Source organism: Nelumbo nucifera, chromosome 1 (genome assembly GCF_055504915.1).
Source record: "Nelumbo nucifera cultivar China Antique chromosome 1, China Antique-T2T, whole genome shotgun sequence".
Taxonomy (NCBI): Eukaryota; Viridiplantae; Streptophyta; class Magnoliopsida; order Proteales; family Nelumbonaceae; genus Nelumbo; species Nelumbo nucifera.
The window spans coordinates 106,032,864-106,049,785 of NC_142649.1; the positions used below are offsets into that span (position 1 = coordinate 106,032,864).

The following is a 16,922-nucleotide window of genomic DNA, read 5'->3' on the forward strand; positions in this document are numbered from 1 at the left end:
ATCATTCCCTTTACATAATTCTAAAATGACTAGAAACTTTTTGTTGTTGGTGTCAGTTGGATGTCATTAATTCCTCTTCTTTGTTGGGTGAACAAGGGGTTACACAAAGCCAGGGGGTGGTAGTGAGGTAGCACTTCCCCAAAAGTCAGCAAAGCAAATATACAATAAAGCACTATTACTAGATAAACTTGAACTGAAGCTATTAGCTATGACAAATGTTGGCAAGCCAGTCAGCAGCCTTATTGGCTTCCCCATAAGCATTAATAAACTCATACTTCGATTCATGACTTATCCTACATCATTCACCAATGATATTTTCGATGTTCCAAGGTGCCTCTAGAGTTCCTTTCAAACAATTACAATGTTCCTATCACATTCACCAATGATACTTTTGGTGGGGTAGCACTTCCCCAAAAGTCGGCAAAGCAAACTCAAACTCAATGGTCCTTTCAGACAATCACAATGATCCTCCTGATTGGCTTCCCTATAAACATGAACAAACTCAAACTCAAACTTCAATTCATGACTTATCCTACAACATTCACCATAAGATATTTTTTATGTTCCAAGGTGCCTCCGAAGTTCCTTTCAGACAATCACAATAATCTTTGAATCCCTCTCTGAATAATCCTGTTGCCTGGAAAATTTAGAGCAAGTTTGTGAGCGTTATAAATTTATCAAACTTCTGTCTCTGAAAATTAAGGACATGGTGGAACAAAGCGTGGGTCTCTAACCAGCATGGATAGGACTATTTTTTTTCCTGGGGAACTGAAAGAAACCTAGAGTACCAGAGATCATGTGAATTCTCATGCACTTCAAAAGCTCAAAAATAATATCAGGACAAACCACATTAGAGAAAAGTGTATTTGCATTTATTTGTAGAAGCTGGATTCTAAACTTCTCCTAACCTTATTTTATATAAATATTTCTGGTAGGCAAAATGCATAAGTGAGGCTGAAGAGAAGTATAAACATCTATCCAAACTCTTGGATCCAGAGCTCTCTTCAAATTATTGGAGAAGATGTGAAGAGGCCACAAGAGAAGGTAAGTATTCCTTTGCATTAAGATTTGAAGTAAATGATAAAACATGTAATTTCCCTGGTTTAACCTCTGTAGTTTTAAATGTTAACTTTGTATAGGTGGGAAGCTGTCAGGACATTCTCTTGGAGCGTGGAGTATACCACCTATAATTTCGGATGAGGAATTGTACAGATCAAATTTATTAGGCTCTAGCTCTGCAAGTCTAAATAGACTCGCATAGTTTCATGGCAAAGCAAAACCTAGCTTTCAATCTCATGAAGTCTTCATCTAAAGACTTGGCAATCATCCTATCCACTGGTTTCCGAATGTCTAAAATCTTAGTCAAATGAAGATCTAGCATTTGAAAGACGTATCAGCTATGAAACTTTATAGTCTTTAACCCCATTAATTGAGGGCGCCCTTGGTGATGTTTGCTCAAGTTTCCCTATGATGCAAGCGTAGCCTATTGAGCCATCAAATCACTGATCAAGTATATGTAATTTATGGTGTGTATTTCGCAACATCTGTTGCTCACTTAAATCTTTGGGTGAGTAGTCTGGTTTAACTTGGGAAATTATTTGGTGAATGATTTGATCATTCCGTTACGCAGGTCCAATATTTACTCCATTATTACGAGTAGCCACGGTCCAGTTTTCTTCTGTCACTGTTGCGGGGACAAAACCTTAACAGTTCATTCGTGTTGTTTTTATTCCATTGCTGCTGCAATGAGCAAACTATTGATGGGATGAGAATACGTGTTACACTTCTCACCCATACTTGTACTAGACAGCCATGGCTTCGAGGGTAATAATCTCTTCTTCATTAAACATTAATGAAGTTTGCTCAAAGAGTTTGACAATATGAATGGAGTTTGCTCAAAGGACAAAAATTGTCAGGTCTTTATTAGCCATGAGACCCAAGCCGACCGACCTTTGTGTTGGTAAGCGAACTGCGAACCGACCCCTCATGCACAGAAGTGGGCAGGGAGGGGTTGCAATAAAGTTTCTGCTGGGCTCCCCAGCTACAAAAAAGTCCCTTTGCCTTGCAAACATGCTTTTTGCAATACTGATATGTTTGTTTTGTTTGATGTATTTTTTCACTTTCTATTTTTTCAAAATTCTATTGTTATTTTGTCCCAAGGACTATCAACTTCCTCCATCCATAACTTTAAAGGTAGCAGAATAGCAGAATAGTGATTTTTTGTACTAGGGGGGGGGGTACAGAGTTATAAAAAGACAACGAGTTTAAATCCAGAGGGGCATAAGTGTCATTTTAGGAATACTCAAGAGAAATGGATTGGGAACTTGCCATCAGATCACGATCCACGATCAGCCCAGAGTGAGAGGTGTTGATGGATCAACAGAGTGGTGTGTGGGGCCACACGTCGTTAATAGGAAACCGGTAGAAACTGTTCAGAAATCAGAGCAAGTGCCAAGTTGGTGAGGCCTGAGGGTGGGGTTGGTGGTTTTGGTTGGTTGCAGTCCCGACCACCCCTTCCCTCCGACACTTCCTTTTGTCTTGACATTGCAAGAGGAACGTGCACCCCACACCCACAGATTTCAGACTTGGTGCTAGGACTTAGGAGGGCCTAAATGGCAAATCAAAGCGTGGATATCATAGATGTTACCCAAAGGCTGCAGAATGCAGTTGTCCTGGTGCTAATCATGGCCTCTTTACTCTTTTATTATCCCCCCCTCAAGCTCTCATCTTACACCTACTTCTGTGGTCTACAGCTTGGGTTCTGCGCTTCTCTTTGGACACCCCCGATTCATCGCTTGAGGTTGAGGAAACTGATCTTTCTAGCAACCTAATCCAACAGAGTTGGAAGAAGCTTCATTTTTGTGTAGTGGAGGGATGATATGGCTAATCCAACCAAATTACCACATTGCCGATTTCTAAATAATTCGACTAACAAAAAACCCTTGCTCCAATTCATCCTGCAGGTTTCAACCCAAAATCCCTAAAAGATTACAACTTCAAATTGCTGATACAATTTATCTAAGCTCCAATACAGGTGGGCATAGAGATGATCATTCATGTAGAGGACACTTGTGGTCAACGTTTTAAAAAATGATTCGGAAATAAAACTGTTCTGGTCACCAGTTTCCGGGTTAATGGTCTGAAATGGATAGCCCGTTTTGGCAAATAAATTAAAAAATTAATTAAAAATAAAAACGGTCAAAACCGTTAAATGAGTTGACGGGCCAATAGTTCGACCACCTAGATCAATGGGTTGTTAACTTTTTCAACATTTTTTTTTTCTAAAATTAAGTTTGGGGTAAAACAGAATCGGTTGCTTGAACGATTCCCAGGCTGAACGGTCCGACTGTCTGAATCAACGGCAATTCAAAAACCTTGCTTGTAGTCAATCTATGATATTGGACACCCTTCGGATTAGCCATATGTTGAATCTGTAGATTGGCCACTCTATCATGACCGCCCTCTTTCAAAGAAACCAGTATTTAAGGAGACAACAATTAACTCATTGCTGCCTCATCTACTTACATTTATTTTCAAATAGATTGGAACTAGTGCTGGAAGAAGCCCCAGAAATATCGAAAAGATAAAAGGAAAAAGGGTCAGAGACTTGGGATCAATGTGCTATTTTTCAAAAACGTCTGTTTTTTTTATCAAGAAACAGCAATGATTCCAAATACCACCTTAAACATTTCCTTATATTTGAGAAATTGATTTAAACATACCCTGAATTCTATCACAAGACTTAAACGTACCTTGTTACCATTTTGATAGACAGGAAACCCACGCAGAATCCAAGATTAGGCAGAAGACATTTGTAGCGAAAGAGATGCTGAAAAAAATACCCAGACAAATTCTTTCTTCGCTTGTAAGTGTGACAACTTAGTTGTATCCAATAAAGAAAGAAGCCATACTCTTTTCTAACATGGCACAAGTGGCAATGCTGACTTTGTGCACTTGTTCCTGATGTAGAGATTGGTTGATCTGATGTAGCGGTGATTGTTAGAGGCTTTGTCCGGTACCAAAAGAATTGGTTGAGGGAGGAGAGGAGAGAATTCAAGCAACTGTCCCCAGAGGCTGTGTCCACTGTCCACGTTCATCTAATAACTGCTTTTCATTTGAAAGCTCTTTTTACAGCGGCCTATCTTCTGGATTGGGGTTTACTTTAAGCTTGGACCAATAATTACTGGTTTAACTTGTGTTGGTTAGTGGTTACACGGGTTTGCTTATGATCCATTCAAGAAAAATAATTTCCTTTTGTTCTTTTTTTCTCCACATCTTTGTTACCTCTTTGTCTTTGTCTGAATGATTTGTTGTTTCTTACACGCTTCTTGTGAATGAGAATGGTGACATATACAGCTTCAGTGTTTCAGACTCCAAATGTTGACCCCGGATTTGGAGAAAAAGACTTTGGTGGAGTGGGTCTGAACCACCATTGGATAAACATGTGCTCAATCCCAAACTTATGCTTCAAGGAAGAAATTTACAAGGTTCTTACTCCTTAATATCCGCTTCCTCTGCACCAGTTTGCTCCCCACCAAACGACCCTTCATGGCATTGGAAGGGTGGTGAAGATGATACAGGAAGTGGGTGTAGAAAACAAGCCCATGACTGGAAAGAAGATGGGAAGTTGTCACCGTATTAATATGAAGATACCTCCGATCAGGTTAATGCAGAACTTGGTGAAATGTTTTGCAGGGGCAAAATATTGAAAGAGAAGAGAGAAAGAAAAATGCTCTTCTTGTTCTTCTACTAATTTGAAGCCACTTTTTCAAGTCTGGATATCCTGCCCACAATAACTCTACCCACATCTACCCATATATCATCTTAGTCACACATAAAGAACATCTTATCCTCCTATATAATACAAGATGGGATCTGCTCCTCACAAATGGGTGCCTCGCATGCATGTCCGCCGTGCATTGAAAACATCTCCCGTGAATAATAATTAGTAAGTATGGGAGATGTTCCCAATGTATGGTAGGGTGTGCATGTGAGGCGTCTGTGAGGCGCCAGGTGTGAGGAGCAGATTTGGTCTCATATAATACTAGGCACGGGAGATGTTCCCAATGCATAGGAATAATGTATTGTGGATAGACATGGGCATAAGATCCGGAGTCCCTCTTTGGTGCTTGTTTCATTGGGGGAGAAGAAGAGGGGGAGTGAGAGTGGCGTGGCATTTGCATTGTGGGCAAATGAGGAGTTCAAATCAGCACACCCCCCCCCCCCCCCCCCCCCCCAACGTCCCACAGCACATCCCCACCGATATTGGGAACATCTCCCAATGATAATACCAGAAATGATGATATCATCATCAGGAGATGTTCTCAATACACGGCACATTATGGGGAACAATCTTGTGGGAGACTGATTTGATCTCAATGAAAAGAGGAAAAGTTATCAGCTTAAGTTGCAGGAGAAATAGCTGTTTCAATTGTTAGGAGGGTAAAATAGGGTTTTAAAATTTTTAAACAGGTCACGTGATGGTGCATTTTTAATAACATAGTATGCTTTTAAGTTCAGGTATGTTTAAGTACACTTTAAACCCCTAGGGAATATGTTTAAGTAATTTCCAAAGCCTCAGGGTATGTTACCTAACCCCATTTAAGTCTTACAATAGAAAATGAGAAAATCTTTGTACCTTGGACTGCATTTGGTTGAAGTACAATTTTATTTGCACTAATATAAATGCAAGGGAGTGCAAATGAAAATAATACAATTTTTTTTGTTTAATTTTATTTTAGATTTGACTTGTTTCTCCTTTAGACTTTATTTTTATTCATTTGTATTGCAATTAAACAAAATAAGGTAAAATAAAAAAAAGAAAAAGAAAAATCAGAATTTGCATTATCATTATTTTGCATCAATGCAAATAATTTTGCACGGCAACCAGACAGCCTTAATTTTTACAATGGACAGTACAGTCAGTACTTATAAAAAATCAGAATTTGCATTTCATACTACCTCCTCCCTTACTACCAATGGGTGTGGTAGTAAGGGAGGAGGTAGTATGAAATGCCCTGAAAAGTGTATCAAAAAAAAAGAAAAAAGAAAAAAAGAAAATGTCCGATCTTTTGTATACCATCTAGGCCAACTTGTTGCATGGAAGAAGAGAGGCCGTCCCAACTCCCAACTCGGTGGGAACTGGATACTATCTCACCGTCTTTAAGGGGGCGTTCTTCTTTTTTTTGGATTTTGAGAAATGGCTTCTTTTCTTTAGATTTATATGACCATCGAGACAAGTTTAATTACCCATTTCCTAGAGCAAGGTTTGATTAAACACAATAACGGTTCCGCATGCTGTGAAACTAATGATAAAATTCTACACCAATAATAAAAAACACATAGGCCTCACACCTATCACAGTGAGGCCCATAAATTTATTAATGGCGTGGAAACTCATTATTGGTTCCACAGCCATCATATTCAGTTGATCCGAATTATCTCCTAAATAGATAAATAACTTTTAGAGGAAAAGTTATCAATACGTTCAAAGATATCTCTTTTAATAATAAATTTTTATAATTAAAATAATAATTTCTTATTTACATAAAAAATAAAAAAACATGAAAAAATTCAATTACCCGAGGAAACAGGGTCTACAGGTTTTCCCAACTGTGGTCCCGCTGGTCCACAACTGAAATGTACTTGGAGGTTTTCTTCTACCTTATTTTCTAAACATCACCTATTCCAGGAGTATCCTTGATTGAAACATATCCTGAGAGTAAATATCTGAAAGTGAATGGGACACATCAGAAATAAATATTTATCAGGAGTTTGTTTCGGTCTAGGCGTCTACCATCTGGTTGCAGTTGGTTGACATGACAGAAATTACCCAAGGTGAATGACTTGAGTAGCAATTAAATTAGACCTATCATAAAGCCTAGACCATTTAAAGCGAGTTGGACAATGGACACCAAAGGTTCAAACTCAAACACAAGTTGTAGTTCAAGAACTACATTTGACGCAACAAATTCTATATGTTTGAAAATATTCCACTCCAGTATTTAAAAAAAAAAAAAGATTATTATAGGACCAGTTGATCATTTTTCAACCCAAATTATCCCTAACCACCCTATCTAAGTCCAATTTAATTTCAATTTCAAGCAGAGGGGACTGGATAAGAGCTCTGGTGCAAAAAAATAAAAAATAAAAATAAATAATTATGAAAGATGTATGGAATCATAATATAGGGAGAAGGACCCACCACCACCACCATCCACCATTAGAGAATAGAGACTAAACACGAGATCACTTTTTCTCTTTTGGAATCTTATCAAGAACTAAAAGAAGGAATCACATATCAGAGCGAGTGATTGAGTGATGACTATATTTACACAACCTGGGCAAAACAGGAGAGGTTAAAAACTTCAAGGCAAAACCGGCCAAAATATACATCATGAAATGCAAATGCTAGCTAGATCCAACATGAATTAACAATAACCATTAATGGATTCCCACTTTACTTTATTCCTTTGTTTATTTATTGTCTAGCTCAATAAGTAAAGCAAGTTGAGGCTCGTTCAACGGAGGAGACTGTTAGGTGATGATATTTTGCCTTGGTTAATTGAATAAACCTGTTTTTAATGAGAAATTGAGAAGAGAATCAAAGATACAAAGCACGCACTTTTATATGGCAACGCTTACATCCTTAAAACCTATCAATAAAAGGTCCCAAGCAAAGTAGAAGTGGCAGCTAAGTAACAGTGACAGTGATTGCAAGTAGAGTAGATTTAGGGGTAAATTGCATTGGTAGAATCTCTCTAACCTTCCACTGGAAAATGGAAGCAGCAGCAAGAGGCAAGAGCAATCAAGGAGACTGGGGCCATTCAAAAGCAGCATCTTCCTCAAATCCTTGGTAGAACCTCAGCTCCAACTCCTCAAACCTTTGCTCATCATCCCAAACCCCATCAGAGCTCTCTCCATCATACAGTTCACCAGCAACAAAGTCCCAGTCCAAGTAGCTAGAAGAGTCTGAGTAATCCGAGCAATCATCCCAGTAAGTCCTCTCGTAACAATCAACGATCAAGGGTCCCAGAACCTTCAATCCTGAGTACTTTTCTTTGAGGAATTTCTCATCAAGTTTCACATCCCAACACCCTCTGATGTCCAGGAATTCAAGCTCCCGGCAGTTTGAGAGGATCTCAAGCACACCTTCTGTAGTGATGAGAAGGTAGGCCATCTCAAGGTGCTTGAGCTTGGGCATTGTAGTGGCAATGGCATGGGCCTCGTCATCTTGTGAGAATCTGTCTTCAACCTCCAATGGGTGCATGACCCGTCTCAACCCCACCAGCAATTTACAGTGCTTCCCAATCGCCTCCAGAGCACGGGCACCAATCTTCCCACAGTAGCTGAGGTCCAGAAACGAAATTGTAGACAGCCTATCTGCTACCTGTTCCACCATTGAATCACTTATTTCACTTCTCGGCAGCTGCAAGGTTTGAAGGGAGCCGGCACTTGCAAAACGGATTAGAACAAAACCCAAATCAACAAATCCATGGATTAAGCTAGCAAAAGAAAATAACAAGGGAAGAAGAAACCAAAATTGGGTTAATGGGTTCATCTAAAATCTCTGCCTAATCCTGAGAGTTGAAAAGGAATCACTTGATTTTTGAATTAAGTAGAGGACTTAAAAAAGATCAGCAGGATGAGTTCACAGAAGTGGTCCGCTTACTGGTCCGCGATAAAGGACAAAATGGGTTCATTGGGGAGGCCGGATACACAGAGCTTGCGGAGAGAACCACAGCTTCTTCTGATCAACATTTTAAGCATTCGATCCAGCTGCTCAGGTTGGCAGCGGAGGCTCCACTCCTTAATGTCGATCTCCTGCCAGCAGTAAGGCCCCATTACTGCTCTGTTCCAGGATTTGCAAACCCTTGGAATCACAGTCAGTGTCTCTTGAAGAGAAAGGTTCTTGAAGATTAGCCCCAGCGCGTCCGGTATTAGTTCATCCCAGCTCCGGAACTCGCCTTCCTCCTCCATCGAATTTTCCTTCAAAACAAAGGGAAATGTCAAGAACCGACATGCAACACTCCTAACAAGCCCCTTTGCTCAATTAATTAAAAACAGAAAAAAAGATCAATAAAAAGAAAATTGTTAACAAATCACTATTCATATTCAAGAAATAACCTAAACAGAGAAGATTCATCATTAATCAAATACTATTATAGATGAAGAAAGGATCTATGTTCCCAAAAGAACAGGAACTTCAACGTACTCCAATCATCAAGGATCCACGAGAATAAAAAAAAATAATAAGATGTTTCATAGAACATGTAAAAGAAGAAAAGAAAAATACAAGAAAAAGGACGAAAAAAAACTGGAAGTCTATGCATGAGATACAAACCAATGAGTCTGAAGAACAGATCAAGAAACCTGGGAAACCCAAAACAGGGGAGGAAACCAAAACCCCCTTTCTTCTCCTTCTCCTTAGTCCCAGCATCACAATTAATACTACGTACAAGAGAAATGAATCTGCTTTTAAAGAAAATAAAGACTTTCTTTCGTAATAAACAAGAGCCCAGATGGGAGTTCACGCCTATGGAGGGGAACATAAGAGAAATAGTTGGAAAAACTGAACCCTACTACTCTGCCAATCAAAATCTGTGGTCTGTCTGGACAAGAAAACTGAGCAAGAAACCAGAAGTACATACATATATACATACAAGAAAGCAATAATAAACGCCCTTATCGATCAATTTCAACCAAGATTAGAAGGGAAAGAAAAAAGATGAAGAGAACATTTATACAGTAATAAATGCAATTGTAGCAGAACATTAAGACTCAAAAAGACAAGCAAGCAACAGGAACAACAACACCAACATCGCAAGTGGCATTGAAGAGAAAAGGAGGAAAATAAAATGTATTTTCGTTCTTCAACACCTCAAAGCAAATGTTGTTTCTGTTACTCAACACCTTCAAAGATGACCTTCAGAAAGAATACAGAAAAAATCTTTGGCACCAAGAAAGAAATGAAGAAATGCATCATTAATTCGGCATACCAAAAAACCGAACAGCTTTTTTTCGCCCGGCTGTGGTTCTTTGGATCTGCAAAACTCACCGGTTTATCCGCCTGAGATGAAGGGGGAGGGGGGGGGAGGAAGAGAGAGAGAGATGCACCAACCCACAGCTAAACTGTGAACAACAACAAAAGAAAAAACAAGACCAAAAGCAACAAGACCCAAAGAAGAAAAATGTAAGAAAGAGAAAATTAAAGGAGATGATGACAAATGGGGAACCTTGAGTTTACTCTCCCAGTCTCCCTGTAAAACAATAAAATATAATCATAATCAAAAGAAAATAAAGAGGAGTAATGGTGGTTAAAACAGTTCCCTTTGTTAAACCAATTCTGTATTTTATTTTATTTCTTTTCTTTTCTCTTCTGAGTAGGGTCTATTCCTATTTCCGTGATGAAAAAGTTGAGCGAGGGAAGAAAGTTCTTGGTAATCGGTTACCCATGGGTTCCCAACACGGGGTACACCGACACGAGTCGGTAGATCAGAGGCGGTACGATTTACTGCACCGTGATGACTGCAATATCTTAACTACGAAGGTTAATTAGTTGGTGGTACTTGGGTTCAGAAATGGGTTCTGTTTGGTGTGGAAGATGGTTTTCAGAAATACTTTATAACAGAGACGATATAAACTTCCCATCCAGCTCATTTTTCTAGCCTTCGTTTACTTGGTCCATGTGTTGTGCTGACCCTGAGACACTCCCTCTATTTATCTATTAATATTCCGTTTGTTTCCAAAATTTCAGACAGAGTATTTCAGCTATTGAGCCCCCATTAATTTACTTTGGTGCAAAATTGCAAATGGTTTAAAAAATAATGTTTTTGCCACAGAGGAGAGAAAACTATTGATTAATAGATGAATTTAGAAAACGATTTCGGTTCATTTCATGCCAAAGCAAACAGAGATAAGCACTCACAACCAAAAACCCTTGATTTGGAGTATTTTTTAGCTCATAAGAACCAAAAACCCTATGGGGGACTCCCCCAAATCCAGAAACCCCAAAAGAGTCAAAGACTTCGGTGAAGGCGGGATTCAATTCCCAAGTCTGGGAAAACTTTAATTGGTTATCTCATATCTGGAAAAAAAAAAAAAAAACAGCCTGAGCTGTTTGAGAGTTTGCTGTGCATCACACATATTATTTGCAAATTCTCTTTCTATTCCACACCCATGGCAACGTAACGTTTCATGCCTAGCCCAGGCTGTTTTTCCTAAACAACCAAAGTTTTCCTTCAAGACTCCGCTTCGACCAGAGAGGGAAGGAATGGAAAGAATATAGAATTCCTCCAGCATGAGACACCGGAGCTGAAGTCTGTACAAAGCCACGGACACTTGTAGCTCCAGTACCCACATTATTATCATCATCATCTACAACAGACATTGGCTATGGAGGTGCTAAATCCTGACTGACAGAAGACTGATATATTCTAATCCGCAGTTGTTTTTCAATAGATACTAATAGTCCTCAGCACACTGGTCATTGATCTGGGTTTCTTTTTCGTCCACGCCCCTATTAGTTTTTTACCATAAAGCCTAGATAAGTGAGCATGAAACAGAGAGGCGGAGAGAGCGCACCAAGTCATTGGAAATGGCAGATCCTTGTAGAGCAGTTACTAGTCCATGGCTCCATGCCCATAGTTGGTAGTCGCTATAAAGAAGATTGGTCATGGTCATGGTCATTGGTCATCCATTTCGATTTTCAAGTTTAGGTGGGATCATGGATATTATATGATGGACCTGAATCTGAAATAATTCCATGGGCCCTCAGATGACTACGTTAGGGTCTCTTAACCAGTACTGTGCAGGTGAAGTGAATCCTGACCCAGTGAGGACTGAGGACTGAGGAGTCGATGTAAGTACCCACAGGCTTCAGCCGAGGTGTTTCTTTTTCAGTTTTCAGTTTTCACTACAACATTCAAAATAAATGCCTCTTTTGCCCTGATGGGTTAAACCTTAGACTCTTGAAAAGGGCCCTATTAACGTGGTCCATAAAATAATCAATTTTTATTTATTCATCGTACATCTGACATAGAATAAACGCATAAACTTTGTTGAGCAAGTCAATAGAAGCTTTGAGGAAGTTGGGAGCAAACTCATCAGGGCCATGTCATAAATTGAACAGGGTAAAGATACATTTCGTCCAATCCTAGCTTTCTCAGTAACAGGAGTCATTAGAAAAGGGTATTATTATTGATTTGGGACACCTCATTCTTTGATAGATCAAGGACATCACCAGTGAAAAGACCAAAAGTATTCTTATTTTGTAAATGACCACGCTTACTTGTCATCTAAGACAAGCACTTATGAGTTAGGTTCAACCATTTATCAAAATGGAATGTTGTGAGATCACTGTGCTGGCTGTTGGGGATAAGTGTGGGGTTTTTTAAGTACTATTGAGTTTTAATACCAAACAGAATATATATATATATATATATATATATAGATATATGATTTAGCCATTTAGGAGCGAAAATCCTATGGGTTCCATGTCTCGTGGACAGTCTTAGATTTTGCTACAGGATTCGTCATATGATACAAATAGACGGGGTTGTGTAGGGAAGTTCCTTAAGACTCCATTGTCTATCCAAAAACAAATTTTAAGACTCCATTAAGAGATTTCCTTAAATAAGAATGGCAGTGATGATTGTAAACATATCGGTTTTCAAAAGACTCAGAGGTTGGGGACTGGGGAGACAGGGAATGGCTTGTATGGAGCGGCTCCTCCCCTGGTTGTATGAACTATGAAGGTATTCAAAATAATCAGTCGAGGATGGTTTGGATGAATCTTATGCTGTGGTTTTTGTTAGTCTTTTTATTTGGTCCTCGTATTCTGTTTTTTCCCTAATGAATTGTTTCTTTTACAAAAAAAACCAAAAAGGGCCCAAACGTTGCCTGACCGATCATCCAACCTTACCATCAGCCGGTGGAAAATTGGGTAGAATTGCCTTGTAATGTTATTGATCGTCAGGTGTTAGACCAGCTGAAAGATTTCATAGCACTAGAAGAACTGATGGAGCCATTAGCCTATTAGTGTGGTTGAAGCCAGGAAGGATTAGTTGCGAGTCAGACCAATAATCATAAGCTGTCAAAACGATTTAATGTATTTCTGTTCACTCATGAAAAGATGGATTTAAGTAGGATCATACAGACTTATTTTCTGCACAAATACAAATACAAATATGTAGAGTACAAATACAAATATGTAGAGCGCAAAACCTTATATTTTATACTATTCTGTATGTATTTACACTCTACATATTTGTGTTTGTACTCCTTCCAAAATGAGCCTTAATAAGTGAGAATTGGAGGGAACAAAATATGTAAGATCTCTTTAAGCTTTTGGCAGAGGTAGAAGTAATACAGAAAAGAAAAAAACTATTTGAGGGATTACATATGAATTAGTCTCATTGGACAAATAAGGATTGTGCTCAAGTGCATGCCTTCCATGTAAGTTTGCAATGAATTTAGAATACCTTCAAGTCTTCAACCACCACGCAAAACCCATGGTGTCACCTCGCTTTTCTGTTGAGTTTCTGACCATCCTCTCTTTGAAACGCGACTCAATATCAACGTTCCAGGAGAAGGCTCATTATTGCTCATGGTATGGTGCATGTAGAAGCAAAGTTGGCCCATTCAAGGCCAAGATAGAGGAGAGTAAAGAGGAATAGCCGTATCCACTATACAGTATAGAAGCAGAATGGTCCTTGGTTTGACTTTGCTGATAGAAACAGAAACCAATGGTGTGGTAGAGGGAGATGCAAGGGTGTCAGTCATATGAAAATATAAAGAAAAGAATGCTCCTTGGGCTTGGGAACTGGGATAGCAACGGTGTTAGAGATGTCAATGAAAATCATTTTATCATGTCTTCTAAAAATATGGCGTAATCACAATGTAAAAACCATGTACTTTTTGCGATACAGACTCGATAAAGTATCTTTTTCAATCAAGCAAAAACTTGCGACATTCGCTCCTTGCAATGAAAAGAAATGTGAGGTCCACAATATTTTGTGACAACACAGCATAAACCACTTGAGAGTCCTTTATTTGTTAACTATATAATAAAAGAACAGTTACCTAAATAAACAGAAATAATAAGTTGGATCTTTTGATTATAAAAATGTGCCTCGTACTTTTGAGGAATGAGACGAGAGTCCCGGGATGTCAAGTGAGCCTTGTTGCATTTTCCTCAGTTGTTTCTTAAGGTATCCATTAGAGCTAGCGGAATACGCGTAGATTGGTCATTTTATTTTTATTAAATTATGTGCTTATGTGGCAGTTTTAATAGACTTCCTATCTCATACTTAAGTGGGGGGCAGTTTAGTCTTTGTACAACTAGATAGAGGCTAATTCATATTAGGGTCGACTGATAGGGTTTAAACTATCAGATTCGACTGTTCCTTTTCTTCTTCTTCTTCCTCTGGTTTGAACTGCTGAAGCCACTGAGATAACATGATATCAGAGAAGGACGTTGCTCTTTAAATCTCTGCTCGTGACTGCTGCTCCTTTCTGTTCGTGACTTCTTTTTCTTCTCTCTGGACTGCAAATGGAGAACACAGACTCGACCTAGGTTTGAGAACACTTTGGCCTCTCTTTCTTTGCTCAGAACTTGATTGCATTTCAAGAGAATAACTTCAGAAATAAGTGGATGGTCGACTGAAGCTCTCCATCAAGGTTGGTTATCCTTTTTTTTGTGTTATTGGTGTTTATGGGTTGGAAAACCCTCAAAAATCTGCTCGGACTGATCAGAACTTAAAGAACTAGGTTATTTGTAGCATTGGTTCTTGGCAAAAGGCCCAAGAACAGGTTGTGTTTATAGTGACCGAATGGTGTAAGGGTTACTGTAGTGGTTGTAGTTGATGTCTTTGGACTGGTAGTGACCTTTAAAAAAAATTGTTGAATTACTGTAGTGGTGATTTATGACTCCATGTAATCAGTAGTGGTGTGAGCAAGAACAAAAGTTGTTTTTTTTTTTTTTTTGGGCTGGAAGGAATGGTCGAATTGCCTACGTCAATTTTTATGCCTTGTTAGTGTTGTCTGAATGTTGGTTTACCTTTTGTTCTTAATCTGAATGGTAGTTTGTGCACAGTGGTGACTGATTGTGACTTGTTGTGAACCTATCACCTGAGTTTAGAGACTGCTGTAGTGTTGCCTTGGCTGTTGTAGTATTTGGTTGGTGACTGATAGTTCAGCATTAGAGATAGCAGTGGGGGAGACATAATGGCAGTAACGGGAGGTGGTTCTAGTGATCAGAAACCAAGTGTGATGATCCCCTCTGATTATTTGGGTGTGCAGATGACCTCCATTAAACTTAATGGTGAGAATTATGTGCCATGGGCCAACTCAGTGTAAGTGTACCCATTGTGGTAGGGACGGACATTCATGAATTTCTGTTATGATCTTCATGGCCCTCCTACATGGGCTAATCATGCAGTAGCTGGTGGGGTTGATGTCAGTGATAACCAACAGGCATACCTAACACCTTCCACATCTACATCTGTTTCCGGGAAGGAGATGGTGAGTGTACCGCGCACCGAGTATGAGAGATTCCTCCAGTCTACTTCACAACATACTATAGCCACCCTTGCCCACTCAAGTATAGCTTGTCTGGCATCCAAACCCTCTCCCTGGATTATTGACTCTAGAGCCTCTGATCACATGACCGAACTCCATATGTGTTCTCTTCCCTCTCTGAAACTTCCACATCTCAAACCGTTACCTTTACCAACGGTTCCTCTTCTCTCATCTGTGGTGTTGGTAGTGTTGACACGACTTCTCTTTCTTTATCATCTATTCTATATGTCCCTAAGTTTCCATTCAATTTTATGTTTGTTAGTAAATTAACCAAGACTCTTAATTGCTCTATTACATTTTTCCCTTCCTTGTGTTTTTCAGGATCTCAAGACGGGGAAGAAGATTGGTGGGGGGCATGAGGCTGGTGAATTGTATTACCTTGACGGTGGTGGATCGTCAATTGCACTTCAGACTCCACTCACTCCTCTACAGTGGCATTGTCGACTGGGACATCAATCTCTCAAGGCACTCAAGATACTGACTCCGTCTTTGAATCATTTATTGTCTTTACAGTGTGAGTCGTGTCAATATATGAAATATCGTTGGGTTCCCTTCAGTCCTAGAATTGATAGTCGTATGTTGAGTCATTTTGCTTTGGTTCATTCAGATGTTTAGGGTCCGATTAAAATAGAGTCTTATAATGGTTACAAGTATTTTGTCACTTTTATTGATGATTGTTCAAGGATGACATGGATTTATTTAATGAAAGAAATGAGTGAATTATTTTCCATTTTTCAAAAATTCCATGCTAAAATATATACACAGTTTGGTGTTCTAATCAAAGTTCTTCGTTCAGATAACGGTCGTGAATACTTTCTTACTTCCTTTCAATAGTATTTAGAACAGCATGGCATCATTCATCAAACTTCATGTGCATCCACTCCTCAACAAAATGGGGTGGTTGAACGAAAGAACCATCATCTCCTTGAAACTACTCGGTCTATTCTTCATCATATGAGTGTTCCTAAACTATTTTGGAGTGATGTTGTACTTACTGTGTGTTTCCTTATTAATCGGGTGCCCTCCTTCATTCTTCATGGTCGGTCTCCCTTTTTTATTTTGTTCCCCGCCTTGTCTCCCTTTCCATTAACACCCCTCATCTTTGGTTGTGTGTGCTTTGTTCACAATTTGAGCCTTGGGATAGACAAGCTGGATGCACATTCTATTAAGTGTCTTTCTTGGCTACTCTCAGACTCAGAAAGGGCATAAGTGTTACAATTCCATTACTCGGAAGTGCTATGTCTGTCCTGATGTCACCTTTTTTGAGTCTGTCCCCTTCTTCTCAGGACCTGAAGCATCGGTGTCTCCACCTTTACTTCCTCTTCCTCTTACAGTCCATGATT

At 39.2% G+C, this 16,922-nt stretch overlaps 3 protein-coding genes across 10 annotated transcripts in view; 1 reads left to right on the forward strand and 2 right to left on the reverse strand.

Moving 5' to 3' along the window:
• The window catches only part of LOC104608664 (ATP synthase subunit B), a 35,089-nt gene extending 33,442 nt beyond the window's left edge, over positions 1-1,647 (forward strand). For all 4 annotated transcript variants that reach the window (XM_010274715.3, XM_010274714.3, XM_010274716.3 and 1 more), the window contains exons 13-14: positions 936-1,044; positions 1,140-1,647. In XM_010274715.3, the coding sequence (XP_010273017.1) occupies positions 936-1,044; positions 1,140-1,261 (231 nt within the window). In that variant the 3' untranslated portion in view covers positions 1,262-1,647. The remainder of the gene's footprint in view (positions 1-935; positions 1,045-1,139) is intronic.
• Positions 1,648-7,608: 5,961 nt separating this feature from the next.
• On the reverse strand, positions 7,609-10,197 carry FBW2 (F-BOX WITH WD-40 2). 4 transcript variants are annotated; one of them, XM_010274720.3, is made up of 3 exons: positions 10,058-10,197; positions 8,672-8,988; positions 7,609-8,453 (listed from the first exon to the last, which is right to left on the reverse strand). In XM_010274720.3, exons 2-3 carry the CDS (start codon positions 8,977-8,979, stop codon positions 7,808-7,810), a joined length of 954 nt encoding a protein of 317 aa, XP_010273022.1. In that variant the 5' UTR covers positions 8,980-8,988; positions 10,058-10,197; the 3' UTR covers positions 7,609-7,807. The 4 variants fall into 4 exon arrangements, with proteins under 4 accessions (XP_010273022.1, XP_010273021.1, XP_088747340.1 ...); XM_010274719.3 differs by having other exon boundaries at positions 9,999-10,180; XM_088891214.1 differs by lacking the exon at positions 10,058-10,197 and adding an exon at positions 9,880-10,032.
• Positions 10,198-13,304: 3,107 nt separating this feature from the next.
• The window catches only part of LOC104608666 (uncharacterized), a 29,400-nt gene continuing 25,782 nt past the window's right edge, over positions 13,305-16,922 (reverse strand). For both annotated transcript variants that reach the window (XM_088891223.1, XM_010274722.3), the window contains one exon: positions 13,305-13,726. In XM_088891223.1, the coding sequence (XP_088747349.1) occupies positions 13,642-13,726 (85 nt within the window). In that variant the 3' untranslated portion in view covers positions 13,305-13,641. The remainder of the gene's footprint in view (positions 13,727-16,922) is intronic.